General features: G+C 41.1%; 1 protein-coding gene across 1 annotated transcript; it reads left to right on the forward strand.

Annotated features, from left to right (window-relative positions):
- Positions 1–386: 386 nt before the first annotated feature.
- Positions 387–20,638, forward strand: LOC134319419 (uncharacterized). Its single transcript, XM_063000591.1, has 3 exons — positions 387–534; positions 2,312–2,392; positions 17,413–20,638. Exon 3 carries the CDS (start codon positions 17,859–17,861, stop codon positions 19,011–19,013), a length of 1,155 nt encoding a protein of 384 aa, XP_062856661.1. The 5' UTR covers positions 387–534; positions 2,312–2,392; positions 17,413–17,858; the 3' UTR covers positions 19,014–20,638.
- Positions 20,639–23,886: the final 3,248 nt, after the last annotated feature.

Below are 23,886 nucleotides of genomic sequence, written 5' to 3' on the forward strand. Positions count from 1 at the left end.
TGTCAATAATTTAGCTTAGCTGACTAAGCTAAATTCAGTTATACCTATTAATTAAGATAAACATGTAACATTTAGTGCTGAGCAAATGCTAAATAATAACAGTATTACGTATATTAATGACATCAAATTCATTATTTTTTTTAAAACAAAGCAACAAACAGCTAAAAATGCTTGATAAGTAGTGGAAATGAATGGGGCTCTATGGGATGTTTGGAACTATACAGAGCTCCACAACCCGGAAGCTGCACAGAAAATATGTCCCGCCCCCTTTCCAACGGTTCCCTATGGGAGTGTCGCCACTCTGTTCTCTCTACCGCTCTGCACTAAACTAACGCGAGCGCGAGGGGAACGCGTGAACTATTTAAACTAGGCATTAATGCTAATGCTGCAACTGAACCGGAAAAACAGAAACTCTTCACAAGATTCAAATAGTAGTGGTACATATTTACACCACAATGTCACCAGCACCAGTCCTTTTAACCCATTCAGTCACAACTGAGAAGATAAACGGAACTCTGAGAAGATAAACGGAAGGTAGATACTCTTATTATTATGTTTCAGCCACACCCATGACAAATGCAGGAGTTTTTGCACTTTCTGCTGATATCAGTCTGGATGGTTCTTTACTGTCCTTTACACAGAACTTAAAGATGCCAAGTCTGTAAAAAATCTTACGTTAAAAAAGAGCATTAAACTTCTTTTGATGTATGTTTTGAATATTTCTACACAAATATATAAGCAAAAGCACCTGTATAATAAAAAGGCTTTAACTATTATGACTATAGTTAGTACATCACCAACCAACTTTCTTGTACAAACCATCTGTGTTTGTATAGTAATGACAAATAAAGTAATTATCAGGAACAAGCTCTGGCTTGTTAAAATAACAGTGCAAAATGTGTCCACATTTCAAAAATGAGTGTGAGAGAAAAACATTCATGTACACTAGAAGTATTCATTAGGGCTGTCAAACTATTAAAATTTTTAATCGCGATTAATCTCAGAATTTCATATAGTTAATCGCGATTAATCACATTTAATCACATTTTTAAAAAATCTGTGTAAATGTTATAGAAAACAAGGATTTTTAAGTGAAATGTTACAATTAAAATGGTGAACACATTTTATGCTAAATGTACTGATGTTAAAAACTGCTGGGACAAGAGAAAACTGTAAGGGAGTTTTATTCACTCACATACTAGGCAGTAATAATATCCAGCAGAGACCCTTGACTTCGTATATATGTCAGATTGTAGGTTAAAATTTCTCCATCAGCAAACATTGTGAGTGTGTTTTGACCCTTTGGGGCTTCCATAGTGCATGGAATAGCATGCTTGGCTAACGGTATGACTCTAGCTGTTTGCTATTCGGTACCGTAACAGAAGAAGTAATAAAGTGTTCTGCTCCCGACAACTTGTGAATATACCGTGTATTTATTTCTTTATTAAGCAAGTGCATCACTACAATGCTCGGTTACATTATGTTAACAAACCGCAAATGCAACAAACGGTGGCAAATCCGACGTTAAAACGTTGGTGCACGGTCAAGTCTCAACATGAACTACGGATGACTCGCAGGGCCAAATAGAATTTGCGTTAACGGCACTATTTTTTTAAATCGCGTTAAATTGAGATTGCGTTAATGCGTTATTATCGCGTTAACTTCGACAGCCCTAGTATTAATACATAATTAATTACTTCTTAGAAAATGTAGATATGCTTAGAGCATGACTGCCAGTAGTCATATTCCAATATTGCAAGTATACTGCTACAATAGAATGTTACTGGATGACACTTACTGGATGCACTGTATGACATCTAAACCCCAGTTCTAGCTGATTTAGACCAGTTCCTGTGTTCAAGCTAAGAAATCTCTGTTAACAGTGGAATTGTCCACTGTCCTATAAGGTCACCAACAAGATATATAAAGATGTTAATTTTTTTCTGGGTTATCACATTCACAGTCTCTGTGTAAGATTCTGTCCTAAACTTTGGTCCTACACTAAGAAGTAATGTGTCATTTTTTTCTACACAGCTACTGTGTCCTGCAGTCTGTAACATGTTTTGTGTCATTTCTGGCCCCTTTTTACACAGACACGTGTAAAGTAACTCCAATAGTTAGTCTACACATTTATGTGTAGAACTGTTAGAAAATACATTGTTTAAAAATATATATTTATTCAATTTTACTTAAATTTGTTGGATAAAATAATGGCATTTATGACTAAAAACATAGATTATTTCACATGTAAGATTTAAAATAAATTAATAAATAAAAATATGCGTTAACCAATCACATTTCTCCTATCAAGTATATCTGTGTTTCACGGTTGATTCCCTCTTTCTGGACCATGCAAGGAAAGGCAGCAGGACCTGTCCTTATACCCTTATTGGTAAGTTGCAAAAGGAACTAGTATTGACTTTGTTTTATTAATGTTTATGTAGATCATGTTTATCAGTGTTTTGTTGTGTGTTTTATGAAGTCAAGCAAAGCTATAAAACGTAGGTTTTAACCCTGTGACCTGTTTTAACAATCGACATTAACTGACAACTGACTTAGTTAAGTAAAAAAGGAGGCACTGAATTACATTAATATAAACCTAAGTTTGCTTTTCTGTTCCTATTGAGCAATGAATATTCTGTTAAACCTGACTAGTCTTTCTTTTTATTGGTATTATTTATCGTTAGCCAACTGGCTAACCGTTAATTGGACTTTTAGTTTGCTCAAAATGGCACCAAAACAGACTGACTGTGGATAAAATTACCTCAGCAACCCTCTGTTTTTCGTTTTCTCAAGGTAATTTACTTAACTGACTGTGATTACAGCGATTGAGTAACATTATTTAAGTTAAATCTCATTATGAGAAGCGAATTTTAATCATTTTAACATTTGTTTTAGCTTATGCCAAGTTCACACTACACGACTTTCCAAGTCGTCAGGTCGCTGTACAGTTCACACTACACGACTGAATCTTCTGCACCCGGGAGTCTTTCAGTCGGTGTATATTTCACACTACACAACTGATCGGCGATAGGGGGTTTCACACTACACGATCCATCACCAACTGGAATCGCAGGCGAGCTTCTCTGGTCTCCTTTTTTTCTTCTTTTAAACAAAAACACACGTGAGAAGTGACGAGGGTTTTAATGACACCACGTCCAAAAATGCACGTCAACAAGTAGCGAGTGATCAAAGTGTTTGTGGTCTGATGTGCAGCGTAAAATCAATTTTGCGCAGCGTGTTTAACGCTGTGTGCAGGTGACGTGAAGAATCTGAGGGCTGCGTCCCAAATATCTTAAACATAAACAGAACTTAACAGGACTTAATCCGGGTTCTTTTTGCGGACAGTTTAATGAACACTACGTATTTGGACACGTTCGCCGCTCCTGCGAACTGAACGTATCAGTTTAGGACGCAGCCGAGATTTGATAGCGCGGACTGCAAAATGTAAAGAGAAAATAGCGAACAGGAGGAGACTGGACAGAGAAAACCACAGAAAGTTTGAGATCATTTTAAGCTAATAAAACTAAAACTCAGTATAACATCCACACCATCAGAGCGTCGTGTTTACTTTACTCATGTTTACTGACTTTACTTCGTTTCAACCACCACAGGCTTTTATGAAGATTTAGGCAAACACACACATACAGTGTATCACAAAAGTGAGTACACCCCTCACATTTCTGCAAATATTTCATTATATCTTTTCATGGGACAACACTATAGAAATAAAACTTGGATATAACTTAGAGTAGTCAGTGTACAACTTGTATAGCAGTGTAGATTTACTGTCTTCTGAAAATAACTCAACACACAGCCATTAATGTCTAAATGGCTGGCAACATAAGTGAGTACACCCCACAGTGAACATGTCCAAATTGTGCCCAAAGTGTCAATATTTTGTGTGACCACCATTATTATCCAGCACTGCCTTAACCCTCTTGGGCATGGAATTCACCAGAGCTGCACAGGTTGCTACTGGAATCCTCTTCCACTCCTCCATGATGACATCACGGAGCTGGTGGATGTTAGACACCTTGAACTCCTCCACCTTCCACTTGAGGATGCGCCACAGGTGCTCAATTGGGTTTTGTCCATCACTTTTACCTTCAGCTTCCTCAGCAAGGCAGTTGTCATCTTGGAGGTTGTGTTTGGGGTCGTTATCCTGTTGGAAAACTGCCATGAGGCCCAGTTTTCGAAGGGAGGGGATCATGCTCTGTTTCAGAATGTCACAGCACATGTTGGAATTCATGTTTCCCTCAATGAACTGCAGCTCCCCAGTGCCAGCAACACTCATGCAGCCCAAGACCATGATGCTACCACCACCATGCTTGACTGTAGGCAAGATACAGTTGTCTTGGTACTTCTCACCAGGGCGCCGCCACACATGCTGGACACCATCTGAGCCAAACAAGTTTATCTTGGTCTCGTCAGACCACAGGGCATTCCAGTAATCCATGTTCTTGGACTGCTTGTCTTCAGCAAACTGTTTGCGGGCTTTCTTGTGCGTCAGCTTCCTTCTGGGATGACGACCATGCAGACCGAGTTGATGCAGTGTGCGGCGTATGGTCTGAGCACTGACAGGCTGACCTCCCACGTCTTCAACCTCTGCAGCAATGCTGGCAGCACTCATGTGTCTATTTTTTAAAGCCAACCTCTGGATATGACGCCGAACACGTGGACTCAACTTCTTTGGTCGACCCTGGCGAAGCCTGTTCCGAGTGGAACCTGTCCTGGAAAACCGCTGTATGACCTTGGCCACCATGCTGTAGCTCAGTTTCAGGGTGTTAGCAATCTTCTTATAGCCCAGGCCATCTTTGTGGAGAGCAACAATTCTATTTCTCACATCCTCAGAGAGTTCTTTGTTATGAGGTGCCATGTTGAATATCCAGTGGCCAGTATGAGAGAATTGTACCCAAAACACCAAATTTAACAGCCCTGCTCCCCATTTACACCTGGGACCTTGACACATGACACCAGGGATGGACAACGACACATTTGGGCATAATTTGGACATGTTCACTGTGGGGTGTACTCACTTATGTTGCCAGCTATTTAGACATTAATGGCTGTGTGTTGAGTTATTTTCAGAAGACAGTAAATCTACACTGCTATACAAGCTGTACACTGACTACTCTAAGTTATATCCAAGTTTCATGTCTATAGTGTTCTCCCATGAAAAGATATAATGAAATATTTGCAGAAATGTGAGGGGTGTACTCACTTTTGTGATACACTGTACATACACACACACACACACACACACACACACACACACCAGATCTACCTCATCTAGAGACACAATCATGACAGATTTTTATCCCCCTACAAACACCACAAAACCTCCCAACAAAATATTAAAGCTTTATGTTCTGCGTGAGCTGTAGCTGAAACTTTGAGTTTTGAAAGTTGCACAAATTACAGGCTTATGTTCATGTATTTTTGTTTATTATTATTTATGACTTGATGACCTGATGTTTCAGGTTGCCTGTTTACATTTTAAAAGTAAATTGATTTATTTTTGATTTATTTATTTTTGCATTTAAAAAATGTTAAACTGTCCTGTATGTGTGATATTATTAATTTTATAAGTAGAATCATTAACTGTATAATGTGTATGAATAAAATATGTGTATGAAATGATTAAATGTACCATGTATCTCTTGATTATGATATTGTGAAACTGAGAGCCAGGCCAGGAGATAAGCCAGGTCATTGTGAACTGAAGTTGATAGCTAGTAGGCAAAACAGAAAACAGTCACAAGTGTACACAAGATAGCGAACATGTTTTTCAGACAGTAAACTGACCAGATTAAACCAGTTTTATGAACAAAGAAGGATGTATTTTGACAACCAAGAGAGATATAAGAAAGTGTGTAAGCATTAATCGGGGCTCAATACTTTTCGTTTTTGCATGAGTGTGAAGTTGGTTTTACGAGCCCTCAGCTGAGTGACTGGTACTGTTGACTTTTACATGATTTGTAATAAATGATTTTGTTGATACATAACGGAGCAGAGTGATCTTTCCAATTAACGAACACTACAATTTGGCGACCCCGACGTGATGGAGAGATCGGGACACTGAAGGGAGAGACGAGACGGCGGGGGTGAGCGTCGCACACTCACTGGGATCCCACTTCTAAAAGGTAAGCAGAAAGCCTGTTTAATCAAATTTCTGCTAGACTAGATGAATTTTTAGAGTAGCAAGTGAGTGTGTGACAACATCACCGCAGTAAGTCTATCTCATAAATTATCAAATTGTTTTTGATAAATTTTTGTGTGAAAGTCATCAGTACAAGTATATTTTTATTATTTACGATAAGCTAGTCTAATCTAAATACTGTGTGGTTTTAAGACTTCTGTAGTCTAATCTAAATACTGTGTGGTCTTAGACTTGTGTAGTCTATTCTAACTACTGTGTGGTTTTAAGACTTTTGTAGTCTAATCTAAATGCTGTGTGGTTTTAAGACTTCTGTAGTCTGATCTAAATACTGTGTGGTCTTAGACTTGTGTAGTCTATTCTAACTACTGTGTGGTTTTAAGACTTGTGTAGTCTAATCTAAATGCTTTGTGGTTTTAAGACTTCTGTAGTCTGATCTAAATACTGTGTGGTCTTAGACTTGTGTAGTCTATTCTAACTACTGTGTGGTTTTAAGACTTGTGTAGTCTAATCTAAATGCTGTGTGGTTTTAAGACTTCTGTAGTCTAATCTAAATACTGTGTGGTCTTAGACTTGTGTAGTCTATTCTAACTACTGTGTGGTTTTTAGACTTGTGTAGTCTATTTTAATATCTGTGTGGTTTTAGACTTGTGTAGTCTAATCTAAATACTGTGTGGTTTTAAGACTTGTGTAGTCTAATCTAAATGCTGTGTGGTTTTAAGACTTCTGTAGTCTGATCTAAATACTGTGTGGTCTTAGACTTGTGTAGTCTATTCTAACTACTGTGTGGTTTTTAGACTTGTGTAGTCTATTTTAATATCTGTGTGGTTTTAGACTTGTGTAGTCTAATCTAAATACTGTGTGGTTTTAAGACTTGTGTAGTCTAATCTAAATACTGTGTGGTTTTAAGACTTCTGTAGTCTAATCTAAATACTGTGTGGTCTTAGACTTGTGTAGTCTATTCTAACTACTGTGTGGTTTTAAAACTTTTGTAGTCTAATCTAAATGCTGTGTGGTTTTAAGACTTCTGTAGTCTGATCTAAATACTGTGTGGTCTTAGACTTGTGTAGTCTATTCTAACTACTGTGTGGTTTTAAGACTTTTGTAGTCTAATCTAAATGCTGTGTGGTTTTAAGACTTCTGTAGTCTGATCTAAATACTGTGTGGTCTTAGACTTGTGTAGTCTATTCTAACTACTGTGTGGTTTTAAGACTTGTGTAGTCTAATCTAAATGCTGTGTGGTTTTAAGACTTCTGTAGTCTAATCTAAATACTGTGTGGTCTTAGACTTGTGTAGTCTATTCTAACTACTGTGTGGTTTTTAGACTTGTGTAGTCTATTTTAATATCTGTGTGGTTTTAGACTTGTGTAGTCTAATCTAAATACTGTGTGGTTTTAAGACTTGTGTAGTCTAATCTAAATGCTGTGTGGTTTTAAGACTTCTGTAGTCTGATCTAAATACTGTGTGGTCTTAGACTTGTGTAGTCTATTCTAACTACTGTGTGGTTTTTAGACTTGTGTAGTCTATTTTAATATCTGTGTGGTTTTAGACTTGTGTAGTCTAATCTAAATACTGTGTGGTTTTAAGACTTGTGTAGTCTAATCTAAATACTGTGTGGTTTTAAGACTTCTGTAGTCTAATCTAAATACTGTGTGGTCTTAGACTTGTGTAGTCTTCTAACTACTGTGTGGTTTTAAAACTTTTGTAGTCTAATCTAAATGCTGTGTGGTTTTAAGACTTCTGTAGTCTGATCTAAATACTGTGTGGTCTTAGACTTGTGTAGTCTATTCTAACTACTGTGTGGTTTTAAGACTTTTGTAGTCTAATCTAAATGCTGTGTGGTTTTAAGACTTCTGTAGTCTGATCTAAATACTGTGTGGTCTTAGACTTGTGTAGTCTATTCTAACTACTGTGTGGTTTTAAGACTTGTGTAGTCTAATCTAAATGCTGTGTGGTTTTAAGACTTCTGTAGTCTAATCTAAATACTGTGTGGTCTTAGACTTGTGTAGTCTATTCTAACTACTGTGTGGTTTTTAGACTTGTGTAGTCTATTTTAATATCTGTGTGGTTTTAGACTTGTGTAGTCTAATCTAAATACTGTGTGGTTTTAAGACTTGTGTAGTCTAATCTAAATGCTGTGTGGTTTTAAGACTTCTGTAGTCTGATCTAAATACTGTGTGGTCTTAGACTTGTGTAGTCTATTCTAACTACTGTGTGGTTTTAAGACTTGTGTAGTCTAATCTAAATGCTGTGTGGTTTTAAGACTTCTGTAGTCTAATCTAAATACTGTGTGGTTTTAAGACTTCTGTAGTCTAATCTAAATACTGTGTGGTCTTAGACTTGTGTAGTCTATTCTAACCACTGTGTGGTTTTAAAACTTTTGTAGTCTAATCTAAATGCTGTGTGGTTTTAAGACTTCTGTAGTCTGATCTAAATACTGTGTGGTCTTAGACTTGTGTAGTCTATTCTAACTACTGTGTAGTTTTAAGACTTGTGTAGTCTAATCTAAATGCTGTGTGGTTTTAAGACTTCTGTAGTCTAATCTAAATACTATGTGGTCTTAGACTTGTGTAGTCTATTCTAACTACTGTGTGGTTTTTAGACTTGTGTAGTCTATTTTAATATCTGTGTGGTTTTAGACTTGTGTAGTCTAATCTAAATACTGTGTGGTTTTAAGACTTGTGTAGTCTAATCTAAATGCTGTGTGGTTTTAAGACTTCTGTAGTCTGATCTAAATACTGTGTGGTCTTAGACTTGTGTAGTCTATTCTAACTACTGTGTGGTTTTAAGACTTGTGTAGTCTAATCTAAATGCTGTGTGGTTTTAAGACTTCTGTAGTCTAATCTAAATACTGTGTGGTCTTAGACTTGTGTAGTCTATTCTAACTACTGTGTGGGTTTTAGACTTGTGTAGTCTATTTTAATATCTGTGTGGTTTTAGACTTGTGTAGTCTAATCTAAATACTGTGTGGTTTTAAGACTTGTGTAGTCTAATCTAAATACTGTGTGGTTTTAAGACTTGTGTAGTCTAATCTAAATGCTTTGTGGTTTTAAGACTTCTGTAGTCTATTTTAATATCTGGGTGGTTTTCTGGGTGGAATTGTGTGGTCCCTATTTCTTGGTATTTACGGAGGATCGGTGTGGCTTTAGGTTGGTGGGACCTGTAGTTATTAAAGTTATTAACTTAACTGGTTGGCGATACGGACGACATTTTGCGAAAAACTCTGTTTGTTATCAGCTTGTGGGACGATCTTAGTAGTTTTTAAATGTATTGATTATGCTGTTTGTGTCTGCATTTGTTGAATAATTTAATGAAATACGGGAACTTGGTAATGTTTAGAATTACTGTACCTTCTGTTGGTGTCATTATTCAGTAAAAAGGAATTAGTTCAGTCCTAGGCTGATTGATTCCTGATTGTGGAACCTTACGGTGACAACCAAAACAATCACTGAATAACTGGGTCAGTAGGACCGGCCAACTGAAGTAGAATATTGTGTGAGGGGAAGTAGAATTTTATGGGTCTATCAGAAACAATTGTGTGAATTAAGCATTTGAAACTGTCTGCTCACCCCGGTGAGTACAAGTTTGATTGCCTGAGGACCAAATAAGTTCTAAGACAAACAATTGTTTAGATTCACTGTGTAGACGGGGAGGTATACATTAGCAGTGATAAAAGCCGTAAAATCCGCTAATTAAACTGCCAAAATTTAATCCATAACAAAACGTCCTGGTCACTGCAGGGAATAAATAGTGGGTGATTAATTAATAAAAAGAAAAATGGAAACCACCGAAAAATTAAAGACCAGGGCTTTGCAACGCCTGGCATCAACAGTAGAAGCCAAAGACAGAGCCAAGGTAATAGAGAAGATGACTAAGTTGTTTCAAGAATGGCAAATTCGAAAGATCATGCCCGGAGACGCTGATCCAGCCCCGACCGGCAAGCACCGATGGGCAGCACATGAATTTGAAAAAGGAGAACTAGCCAAGGCAAAAGCAGATTGGGAAAATGGAGGAATGAAGAAATGGGGAAGTCAGAAAACTGCAGTAGATCAAGCAGAGAAGCGAATGACTCACACCACGTGTCTATTGATGCATCTGAAGGGCGTTGTACCGAACCAACCGGTACCTCCCACCACACCACCCACAGAGAAACCTGAGAGATCAGAAGGAGGAGGAAGGACTTTAACTGAGGCAGGACAGGAACCAAAACCTGGATCCAAGCCAACTGAAAAAGCTGAGGCACAGCCAAATGTCCCATGCATGCCGGCTCAGCCCCAAACGCCTAACGAATTAAAAGAAAAAGTTGAAATTTGGCCAAAGGCACAAATCATGCCTGTCCCTATGCCAGTGCCTAAAATATATCCTGAAATCCCTCAATCGCTCCCGGTAGCCACTCCTATTACCAATCCTTTTTTAAATGACATCCCGACATACACACAAGCCCCAGTAGTTACAGTCAAAGAAGGTAATGTCAAGATCAAAGAAGGATATACAGGGGTTGGACAAAATAACTGAAACACCTGTCATTTTAGTGTGGGAGGTTTCATGGCTAAATTGGACCAGTCTGGTGGCCAATCTTCATTAATTGCACATTGCACCAGTAAGAGCAGAGTGTGAAGGTTCAATTAGCAGGGTAAGAGCACAGTTTTGCTCAAAATATTGCAATGCACACAACATTATGGGTGACATACCAGAGTTCAAAAGAGGACAAATTGTTGGTGCACGTCTTGCTGGCGCATCTGTGACCAAGACAGCAAGTCTTTGTGATGTATCAAGAGCCACGGTATCCAGGGTAATGTCAGCATACCACCAAGAAGGACAAACCACATCCAACCGGATTAACTGTGGACGCAAGAGGAAGCTGTCTGAAAGGGATGTTCGGGTGCTAACCCGGATTGTATCCAAAAAACATAAAACCACGGCTGCCCAAATCACGGCAGAATTAAATGTGCACCTCAACTCTCCTGTTTCCACCAGAACTGTCCGTCGGGAGCTCCACAGGGTCAATATACACGGCCGGGCTGCTATAGCCAAACCTTTGGTCACTCGTGCCAATGCCAAACGTCGGTTTCAATGGTGCAAGGAGCGCAAATCTTGGGCTGTGGACAATGTGAAACATGTATTGTTCTCTGATGAGTCCACCTTTACTGTTTTCCCCACATCCGGGAGAGTTACGGTGTGCAGAAGCCCCAAAGAAGCGTACCACCCAGACTGTTGCATGCCCAGAGTGAAGCATGGGGGTGGATCAGTGATGGTTTGGGCTGCCATATCATGGCATTCCCTTGGCCCAATACTTGTGCTAGATGGGCGCGTCACTGCCAAGGACTACCGAACCATTCTGGAGGACCATGTGCATCCAATGGCGGTGCCGTGTATCAGGATGACAATGCACCAATACACACAGCAAGACTGGTAAAAGATTGGTTTGATGAACATGAAAGTGAAGTTGAACATCTCCCATGGCCTGCACAGTCACCAGATCTAAATATTATTGAGCCACTTTGGGGTGTTTTGGAGAAACGTTTTCCTCCACCAGCATCACGTAGTGACCTGGCCACTATCCTGCAAGAAGAATGGCTTAAAATCCCTCTGACCACTGTGCAGGACTTGTATATGTAATTTCCAAGACGAATTGACGCTGTATTGGCCGCAAAAGGAGGCCCTACACCATACTAATAAATTATTGTGGTCTAAAACCAGGTGTTTCAGTTATTTTGTCCAACCCCTGTATGTCTATAGAAGATCCAAGCACCAAACAACAACTAGACACCATGCAGGATGTAATACAAGCTCAAGTGTGCGCAATAGATGCACTATACCAAGAGATCGGAAAAATAAAGAAAGGAATCACCCATACGACGAACCAGCAGCCTCATTCCAGCATCGAGTTACCACCCAGAACTCAGACTGAGGAACGCAGGCACCATGGGTCTGACCAGGCAGTAAAAGACCGGTCCGTGTTCCAGTGGGAACATGGACATCAAGGGACCCTTAGAGTTGAAGACATGGAAGATGAAGCACTAGAGGCAGTAACCCGCACAGGCCATAGCCCAGTAGAAGAAGCCCATGTTCATGAAAATGACATTCAAAGTGAAAACAGTAAGGTCACTGACAGAGACCCTTCAGAAAAGAAGAAGGTCAAATTAAAGGTGACAGAAGGATATTTGGAAGTGGAAGAGCAAAAAGGTAACCAGAGCCGGGTAGGGGCAACCCCAAAAGATCAAGAGATGGCATCCACTCCAGTCCCTGTTCGGGCGCCCTCCCCAGTCACAAAAAGACAATATCAGACCAGGTCCGTGGTTCGACAGCAACAAAACCCAATAAGCAATGAAGGGGGCGAGGCGGAAATCCTTCAAATAACCCAGCTTCCAGTGATCCAAACCCCACAAGGCTCAGTCTACCAGCCCTGGAGTCATCGGGATTTAGAACACTTGGTGAATAGACTGCCACCTTTGGGAAAAGGAGCGGACGGCTGGATAGTGAAAGTGGAAAGATACACAGCTGGAGACCGTTTGTGCTTGGGGGACATCAGAGCACTAATCACACGTATGGAGGGACGTATTAAATTGCAGCAAATTGACCAAGCAGCCTGTTGCACTAACGACCCAGACTCCGCTATATTTAACACTGTGAGAAACATCTATTGGGCTGCCCTACGAAACGCTTTTCCCACCACTCGTTCCATGAACTCACTTTCATCCCTGAAGAAAGAAGAAAAGGAAGAAATGCATGCCTTTCTGAAAAGGTGCGAGGAAATGTGGTTTGAAGGGACTGGGGAGAGACATGACCACAGTCATACTACCACCATGTTGTGGCGAAATGCAGTAGTCAAGGCCTTGCCAAAGTCCGTACAGACAAAGCTAGAAGACGTGGTCAACCTGGACAACATGTCTGATGAACAATGGACAGCCACCTTAACCCATTATGATGCAAAGCACAGACAGAGTGTAGAAGATGCAGAAGAAGAATTAAAACTATTGACTAAGCGTCTACTGAAGTTACAAGTGGCTGAAAAAGACAAAGAAGCCACTAACAACAAAAAAGAGAAGAAACAGATGGCAGTCACAGCACAGGCCCCTGTTGAAGCGGCACCAGTCTCCCAATTTCCTCCTATGCCAGCCCCAAGGCCATTTCTACCAAATCCTGGCATTATACAGGTCCCGGCGCAGGTTGCTTACCAAGCACCACCTCAAATGGTTCCATATCAATCATTTCCACAATATAACCAATCAAGAGGAAGAGGCCAAGGAAGAGGAAGAGGAGGAAACAACCAATATAGGCCAAGAAGATGTTATCACTGTGGAGATCAACAACTGCCAGTGGGCGCCTGGGAGTATAACCAGCCCGCTCAGTACTGAAGGGGCCTAGAACATCTAACTGCAGGTGAAGTCATCCCAGCTAATGTTGAACCAATGGTCACCTGCATAATCGAGGGTTTTCAGATAGAACTAATGATTGACACTGGAGCTACGGCATCTTGTATCACAGGATTGCAAGGTACGCCCCCACCTCTGTCTAACCAAACCCTTAGAACAATAGGATACTCTGGGAGACCTGAAGAACAAAAATATACCAAACCATTGGTCACTGCAGTTGGACAACAAATGCTGGTCCATTCGTATTTGTATGCCCCTAAATGCCCAGTTAACCTACTTGGACGAGATTTATTAACTAAGATTGGTGCCACCATTTATTGCACTCCTGAAGGACTAAAATTTGATTTGCCTGGCCAAACCCAGCCCAATCAGTCATGCACAAAAATTCTGTTTCTGGGACCATCCAGCTCACCTGCTAACCCTCCAGAACTTACCACAGTATATTGGTGTAGACTAATTCCAGATGGGCCAGACACCCCTGAAATCCAGAAAACATTCATGGAATGGAAACCGTGGATACTCACGATGGGACCGTATGGCCCTCCACTAGACCCTATCCATTGCACCTATAATTACCTACGCCAGCCCGACGAACAATATCAACAAGCCTGGGAAGAAGATAAAGAAGGACAAAAAGAGCAAATCACAGTAGGCGATATATTTCTGGGGCCCGAAGGTGTCGCAGCTCATTGTGTATTAACGGAGGAACAGTTACAATGGTATGCTCTAAGCCAAGACAGCGTCCCTCATGTTACACTGGCCATTGCAAGAGGCCATGAAGCAAGATCACTGGGTCCAATGACAAAGAGAGCAATAGCCACCACCTGGCTGCCAACAGCAGTCCCAACAGTCTTCCAGTCAGCCGACTCCACTATGTGGGAGATCTCTCATTCGGGCCTCGATCATGAGCTCCTGGAAGAACAATTCTTGGCTAGAGATCATGGAAGAGACCACACCAACCACGAAGACACAGAAAAATGGTTGGGGAGCATTCCTGACAAACTATGGACAAAAGACCCTTACGATGTGGGCTGTGTCACATCCAGAACTGTCACAGTTAGACTAAAACACAGCCAGAATCCAATTTGGCGCCCACAGTATCCATTGAAGCAAGATCAAGTTCAAGGAATAGCAGACACCATCACTGGGCTCCTAAAAGCAGGGGTTTTAAGGCCATGCAGATCGACCTGGAATACCCCCATTCTGCCCGTACCCAAAGCGGAGAACAGAGGCTGGAGAATGGTACACGACTTGAGAGAAATCAACAATGCAACCATGACAGAGAACATCCCCGTTCCTGACCCATATTTAGCCCTACAGAACTTGACCCCGGATCACACCCATTTCAGCGTCATAGACCTGGCCAACGCCTTTTTCTGTCTGCCCCTGCATCCAAGTGTACAAGACATTTTCTCATTCACCTACAACGGCCGGCAGTACACTTACAACCGCCTACCTCAAGGATATAAGGACAGTCCAGGCCTATTCAATCAAGCCTTGAAGCAAGACCTTCAAGACCTGTCCCTGCCTGAAGGTGTCACACTACTTCAGTACGTGGATGACCTACTAATAGCTGCACCATCGGCGGACACCTGTCTGAAGTCCACTGAACAGCTTTTGCAGAGGCTAGCGAACTTAGGCTACAAGGTAAAGAAAGATAAAGCCCAAATTGCCAGACGTGCTGTCACATTTCTGGGAAGACAAATCTCAGCAAACTCATTCACTCTGACCACCTCCCAACGCTCCAGCATCCTATCTCATGGGAAACCACTAACCGTTCAGCAGATGTTAGCTTTCCTTGGATTAACGGGATACAGCAGAAACTTTGTCCCCAACTATGTCAATTTAACACAGCCATTGCGAGATTTAGTCTCTGAAGCTGGTAACAGAAACCTTAAAGCTAAACTACAGTGGACTATAGAAGCTGAAGAAGCCTTCACTGCCACGAAACAGGCATTGGCACATGCGGCCCACCTGTGCGCTCCTGATTATTCAATTCCATTCTATTTGGATGTTTCTGAAACCGGAGGCATTACTAACGCCATTTTGTTTCAGAAAAAGGGGGGAGAAAGAAGAGTCCTAATGTACTACAGCACAAAACTAGACCCTATTGAGAGAGGACAAGCCACATGCACAAGAGTCATGGCAGGACTAGCCAGAGCTGTAGAAAAAACATCTCACATTGTAATGTGCCACCCATTAGTTATCAACACCAATCATGGGGTGGTCGCCTTTCTGACCTCAAAAGCATTTACCCTCTCGCCCTCCAGAAAAATGAGGGTCAGTGACATCCTACAGCAGCCTCACATCACCTATGCTCATGGAGGGATGATCAACATGGCCACAGGAATGGCCTCCCCAGAGCTACAACCACATGACTGCGAATACGTGGCTGAAAGAGACCTTAGGGTTAGAGAAGACCTCATGAACGAACCAATGAAGAATCCAGATTTGGTTTACTACTGTGATGGATGCTGTTACAAAGGAGAAGAAGGAAATGTGGCCTCATATGCAGTAGTGCAAGAAATAGGACAACAGTACCTGACAGTAGAAGCTAAAATAATCCCATAATCCCCCAGCCAGCCTCAGCCCAGCTAGCAGAAATAGTAGCCCTAACCAGAGCCCTCCAGCTGGCGGATGGACGAGCTGTAAACATCTACACTGATTCTGCGTACGCCCACGGAGCAGTCCACGTAGATGGACCACAATGGCTGAGGAGAGGATTCATGACATCACAAAACACACCTGTCAAACACGCTGATGCTTTAAAGGCACTACTAGTGGCGGTCACCCAGCCAAGGCTAGTATCGGTCATGAAGTGTAAAGGACATCAGAAAGCAAACACTAAAGTGGCGAAAGGAAACGAAGCCGCTGACAAAGCTGCCAAGCAAGCTGGAGGATATGTGGCCCAAATGGTGCAAATGGTGGATGTGCCCAGAACCGATCTGTCCCTAGAAAACATCAAAGACATGCAGGGAAGTGCAGGACCATATGAACAGAATCAATGGATAGAGAAAGGAGCAGTGAAAAAGGAAGGAGTATGGAGATCCCATGATGGCAGATTAGTGGCTCCAGCTAAGCTCTGTAACTCCCTGATTAGGCAAGCCCATGGTCCCACACACGTAGGGAGAAACAGGACCCTTAGAGAAGTTACACAGCACTGGTGGCACCCTTACATGTCAGATCTAGTGGAGAACTTCATAGTTGAGTGTGCCACGTGCAATCAGTTTAATGACAGGAAAGTGTATAAGTGCCCCATGGGTAGATTTCCAGTGCCAGACGCACCGTTCAAAGAAATCTGCATAGACTACACAGACATGGGGGCAGATAATGTAGTTAGAGGAATGAGATACCTGTTGGAGATGGTGGATAGGTACACTAAGTGGGTGGAAGCTATTCCCTGCAGAAGAGAGGACTCCAAATCTGTTATTAAATGGTTGAAAAATGAACTGATTCCTAGATATGGGGTCCCAAGAGTTATCAGATCTGATAACGGATCCCATTTCACCAGCAAACAGCTGGAGGAAGTTGAGAAGGGGTTGGGTATCGAGCACAAGTTTGGAGCAGTGTATCACCCAGCCTCCCAGGGCCTGGTTGAAAGAGCCAACCAGACCCTGAAGAGAAAAATTGCAAAAGCCTGCAATGGCACTAAAATGACTAAAATGACTTGTAGACGCACTACCATTGGCATTGATGTCCATGAGGACGTCACAAAGTTCCAAGACTCATTTGTCACCCCATGAGCTCTTGACTGGGAGGAAGATGCCTGGACCACCGAGAGATAGTGGTACGGGCCCAGCTTTGAATTTGTGGCAGATAGAGGAAGATGAGTACATGAAAGCCCTAGCTGACCTTACCAAAGTTTTGTTTACACAGGTCCAGAATTGTGAGCCAGCTCAAGGTGATGAGGAACCAGTCCTCCAGTGCTCCGTCAAACCAGGTGATTGGGTAAGGGTAAAAGTCCACAAGAGAAAGTGGTCTGAACCTAGGTGGACAGGACCGTGGGAGATCACGGAGGTGACTACACATGCGGTCAAGGTAAGAGGTAAAACAGGAGCAAATTGGCACCACCTCACACATTGTGTACCCGCACCTGGGCCTTCCAGAACACTTCTGGAAGTTAGAACTGATTTGACAAGCAGCAATCCTGTAACAAAAGCAGATAAATCATAAATTAAGCAAAAGGATTGCTGGGGTAGTGGTGGAAGAAAGTCCCACCGAACTAAGGGTATCCTAGCTATCTGAAGGAACAGCCTCAAAAAAAAAAAAAAAAAAAAAAAAAAATGTTATAATGTTGGGTAATAATTTGGGGAATAATCCAAATGGGATTTGGAAAAGATCCATATGAAGCCAAGGACATAACCAAACGAGGGCCAATGACAATACTGTGTCATGAAGGGAAAAATTGCGTTGTGGAGTTCGATCTGTGTCGGGTAATAGACTGCTCCGGAGATGAGCAGGCCCAGCTAATGTGGAATGACAAGTATATATGTAATACAGAAAAACGGTGCAGAATAGGTGCACACTATTATAACACAGATGGCTATTGGAGGTGTAAGGGAGGGTTTTGGGGTTGCAACTGCCAAGAGTGGTCGTCTGTCCTGGTGAATACGGGATCGCAAGACTGGGGATATGAAGGCTATATAGGACATACATTTGATAATTACAGTACGGGCCTAGAGTTAAAAAGTCGTATGTCCCTTATTAAAGCGAGTAGTAAGGCTTTCTGTGAAGATGAGAAATGTAATCCGCTGATTTTGACCCTGAAGGATCCTATACCTGGGGATTCCAGGTATTTAGTTCTGGGAATATGCAGAGCGGGAGAAGATGCATTAGGTCCAATTAGACTGCTGGTGATCCCCAAGCCTAAAATAACGACCAACTCTGTTACAAATAGTGGTAGTAACCCAACAGCCCCACCTCTTCCTAAGCCATCTGTGAAGTTGGTGAAAATTGTGAACATAACCACCTTAGTGGATACATTTGCTGTGGAAACTGGGTTTGAGGATAGAAATGAATGGTTGAATTGGATGCTCTATACTGCCAAGCACGCTAATCAAAGTAACTGTTATGCCTGTTCCTCTGCCAGACCCCACCTGGGCACTGTTCCATTACCCTTTAATAGAGATAACGACCTAAGTGGCTTAAAGTGTATAGTGTCACTATTCAGCAACCTAGAGGGTAGGGATGACAACTGCGCCGCTGTACACTACCTGTACCCAATAGTCGAGGTTCGAGTGACGCCACCTATCTATGCACCATACCCTGGGAACTACCCCTGCTTTGAAAAAGCAAAAGGGGAAGTCTCGGTGGGACAACTCTCATGGTGTGGAGACACTGTGAACGTTGGCAATGACACTGGAGGCTTTAAGGATGTGTGGTTCACAAACCAGACGGTGGGCCGTGCAGATATATGGTGGATGTGTGCTCCTAGACAACTAAGATCTAAGTTGCCTGCAAGCTGGAGGGGCAGGTGAGCCTTGGTTCAGCTCATACTACCGCTCTATGTGTTGCCAATAGGGACCAAAATGTTGACTCCAGAAAATTTGCCGAGCATCCATAGGGAAAAGCGTGACGTTAGAATTCCGAGGGGAACATTCGACCCTCATATTTATTTAGATGGAATTGGAGTGCCTAGGGGTGTGCCAGACGAATTCAAAGCAAGAGACCAGATTGCAGTGGGATTTAAGAGTGTGTTGTTCTGGTGGAGCACAGTAAATAAGAATGTAGACTGGATCAATTATATTTACTATAATCAGCAGCGGTTTGCTAATTACACGCGGGATGCAATAAAGGGCATACACGGGCAACTAGATAGAACTAGTCTAATGGCATGGCAGAACAGAATTGCATTAGATCTGCTTCTGGCTGAAAAGGGGGGAGTGTGTAAAATGTTTGGGGATACATGTTGTACATTCATACCTAATAATACTGCACCTGACGGCTCAATAACCAAAGCATTGAAGGGATTGACTTCACTGAGTAAGGAGTTGGCAGAAAACAGTGGAACCAACAATCCCTTCAATTCTTGGATGACTAAAATGTTTGGACAGTATAAAGCTTTGATCTTGAGTGTATTGACTTCAATCACTACAGGAGTGGCCCTTCTTATCTTGTGTGGATGTTGTTGCATTCCTTGTATCAGGACACTGTTGATCAGACTTATAGAGACTGCGTTGACAAAGAGGGGAGACCGAAAATTGCAGATGCCCCTGATGGGCAATAAGGTTCCATTGTTAGCTGATGATGAAATTGAAATGTACGAGGCTGATCCGGAGGAAATCTAGGGTATCAGGGCTAGGTTTGTGTTTTTATGTTCCGCTTTTTTGCTTACGCTTAGCACTAAATTATATACTCACTGGACGATCACAAGGATGGAGTATCACACTCTAGGTGATAGAGAAAACGCTGGGAGGGTCAGAGTATTACACCATTCACTGGTTTAAGAGAGAAAGGACCCGACTCAGCAAGTATCACACCAATGAGTTTAAGAGAGAAACATCCCGCTCGTGCACGCACACGCACATAATCAATAGACTTACAATAGTACACATACGCGTAGAGAATAAGTTTTCTTTGTTTATAATAGTGAATAAGTTTCCTTTGATTGTGTGATTCACATTCTGATAAGGGTATAATCCACACCAATAAATGGTGTGGAAGGGGGGATATGTGATATTATTAATTTTATATGTAGAATCATTAACTGTATAATGTGTATGAATATAATGTGTATGAAATGATTAAATGTACCGTGTATCTCTTGATTATGATATTGTGAAACTGAGAGCCAGGCCAGGAGATAAGCCAGGTCATTGTGAACTGAAGTTGATAGCTAGTAGGCAAAACAGAAAACAGTCACAAGTGTACACAAGATAGCGAACATGTTTTTCGGACAGTAAACTGACCAGATTAAACCAGTTTTATGAACAAAGAAGGATGTATTTTGACACCCAAGAGAGATATAAGAAAGTGTGTAAGCATTAATCGGGGCTCAATACTTTTCGTTTTTGCATGAGTGTGAAGTTGGTTTTACGAGCCCTCAGCTGAGTGACTGGTACTGTTGACTTTTACATGATTTGTAATAAATGATTTTGCTGATACATAACGGAGCAGAGTGATCTTTCCAATTAACGAACACTACAATGCAAGTAATACAAATGTACAGTTTGGTTTAAGAAACATGTCTTATTTAATCTAATATGTATTTGTTTTTGCTCTTTGTTAAAGCAAAAGTATTTCTTAACCGATTACTCGATTAATCGCTGGAATAATCGATAGAATACTCGATTACAAAAATAATCGATAGTTGCAGCCCTAGTTGTGGTACATATTTACACCACAATGTCACCAGCACCAGTCCTTTTAACCCATTCAGACACAACTGAGAAGATAAACGGAACTCTGAGAAGATAAACGGAAGTAGATACTCTGCCTAATTATTATGTTTCAGCCACACCCATGACAAATGCAGGAGTTTTTGCACTTTCTGCTGATATCAGTCTGGATGGTTCTTTACTGTCCTTTACACAGAACTTAAAGATGCCAAGTCTGTAAAAAATCTTACGTTAAAAAAGAGCATTAAACTTCTTTTGATGTATGTTTTGAATATTTCTACACAAATATATAAGCAAAAGCACCTGTATAATAAAAAGGCTTTAACTATTATGACTATAGTTAGTACATCACCAACCAACTTTCTTGTACAAACCTGCACCATTCTTCTCATCTGTGTTTGTATAGTAATTACAAATAAAGTAATTATCAGGAACAAGCTCTGGCTTGTTAAAATAACAGTGCAAAATGTGTCCACATTTCAAAAATGAGTGTGAGAGAAAAACATTAATGTACACTAGAAGTATTAATTAGGGCTGTCAAACGATAAAATTTTTTAATTGCAATTAATCTCAGAATTTCATATAGTTAATCGCGATTAATCGCATTTAATCACATTTTTAAAAAATCTGTGTAAATGTTATAGAAAACAAGGATTTTTAAGTGAAATGTTACAATTAAAATGGTGAACACATTTTATGCTAAATGTACTTATGTTAAAAACTGCTGGGACAAGAGAAAACTGTAAGGGAGTTTTATTCACTCACATACTAGGCAGTAATAATATCCAGCAGAGACCCTTGACTTCGTATATATGTCAGATTGTAGGTTAAAATTTCTCCATCAGCAAACATTGTGAGTGTGTTTTGACCCTTTGGGGCTTCCATAGTGCATGGAATAGCATGCTTGGCTAACGGTATGACTCTAGCTGTTTGCTATTCGGTAGAGGTGGGCGATACCGGGAATTTTGGTATCGATCCGATACCAAGTAAATGCAGGGCCAGTATCGCCGATATCGATACCGATACCGATACTTTTTAATATTTAAGCTTCATAGATCCAAAGGATCCAAAAGGCCTAGGATAGAATTTCGCCAAACATTGTACGTGACAACAAAATACTTTATTATCACAATCATTTTTGTTTAGAAACAATGGAACAGTAACACTGTGTGCACTTGCCTGTTGCTTTAATTCTATAAAATTCCCTGTTGTGGGATAATTAAAGCTTTATCTAATGTTATCTTATCTTAGATAACACTTTGCAATGGAATAAATGTACTAGGTTATTTCAATGTCTTAATTATATATATATTTTTTGAGTTGCTCCAGTAACATATGACTTAAGTAACATGCACTTTGAAAGTTAATATGAAGTGATGCTGAAGATGACCACTCTTATCTACCTGGATATTCTCTGCTGCTAGACTGAAAGGCCTCTGCCAGTGACTTCTGTCTCTGGGTCAAGGGTCTGGGTCTGTCGGGGCCAGGGAATGGGGGATGTCTCTCTTCTCTCCGTTTCTGCAGCTCCGCGTTTTCTGCTGCATGGTTTTTCATGTGCTTGTACAGGTTTGTTGTGTTTCCACTGTATTTAACAGCCCTGTTGCAAACTATACAGCTTGCTGTAGTTTCATTTTCTGCAATAAAATAAAGCCAAACGGCGCTTCTCTTCCTCTTAGACATTTCAATACTCCGGTGGTGTCTCTCTCCGTACTGTGACGTGTCGACTCGAGGAGAGCGCTGAGTGGGCGGGCCAGGCTGAGCCTACCTGCATGGCTGTTTGGCTGGCGCCGCTGAGCCACGTGACGGTGCAACAACAAAAGACGAGAGGGGGGCGGGTGCGCTGCTCCGTGCAGCGCTACTCTTACAGACAGAGAGACTTTGATGAATCCGCGTGCGCAGCAGTCAGTGCGTGCGGGAGAGAAAAAAAGCTTGAGTATCGATCTTTTTACACGAGTATTGCTCAATATCAATACCAGCGTTGGTATCGATATTATCGATATTTGGATCGATCCGCCCACCTCTACTATTCGGTACCGTAACAGAAGAAGTAATAAAGTGTTCTGCTCCCGACAACTTGTGAATATACCGTGTATTTATTTCTTTATTAAGCAAGTGCATCACTACAATGCTCGGTTACATTATGTTAACAAACCGCAAATGAAACAAACGGTGGCAAATCCGACGTTAAAACGTTGGTGCACGGTCAAGTCTCAACATGAACTACGGATGACTCGCAGGGCCAAATAGAATTTGCGTTAACGGCACTATTTTTTTTAATCGCGTTAAATTGAGATTGCGTTAATGCGTTATTATTGCGTTAACTTCGACAGCCCTAGTATTAATACATAATTAATTACTTCTTAGAAAATGTAGATATGCTTAGAGCATGACTGCCAGTAGTCATATTCCAATATTGCAAGTATACTGCTACAATAGAATGTTACTGGATGACACTTACTGGATGCACTGTATGACATCTAAACCCCAGTTCTAGCTGATTTAGACCAGTTCCTGTGTTCAAGCTAAGAAATCTCTGTTAACAGTGGAATTGTCCACTGTCCTATAAGGTCACCAACAAGATATATAAAGATGTTAATTTTTTTTCTGGGTTATCACATTCACAGTCTCTGTGTAAGATTCTGTCTGTGTGATCCTTCTCTGCAGACAACTCATAATCCAATCTGGGGTATTTTATTAAGGCCACAGGAGTCATTCCTAATGGAATCGGTTCTGGAGCTTCAGATTTATTTTCAAATAAAATTTGCAATCCTGGACATTAGATGGAAATGAAAAAGTAAATTCTTTATTCTAAAAAAAAAAAAAGCAAAGATCCTAATGGAAGTTCCTTGCCCCTCTAAAGACTTCACTCTGATTTCATTGCAACATTGATCAGATTAATAAATATTTAAATAAAATAAGCAGACAGTACATAAATATGACAGTTTTTTAAAATGGTAGGAATCAAGATTTATTTTTTCCATATGAACAAGTGGTTTGATTTTTGTACAAGTAC

The sequence above is a fragment of the Trichomycterus rosablanca genome, chromosome 8 (assembly GCF_030014385.1).
Source record: "Trichomycterus rosablanca isolate fTriRos1 chromosome 8, fTriRos1.hap1, whole genome shotgun sequence".
NCBI lineage: Eukaryota > Metazoa > Chordata > Actinopteri > Siluriformes > Trichomycteridae > Trichomycterus > Trichomycterus rosablanca.

What these genes read in the sequence shown, in the direction of transcription:
- LOC134319419 (XM_063000591.1), top strand. Translation starts at nt 17,859, where the DNA reads ATGGGATTTGGAAAAGATCCATATGAAGCCAAGGACATAACCAAACGA.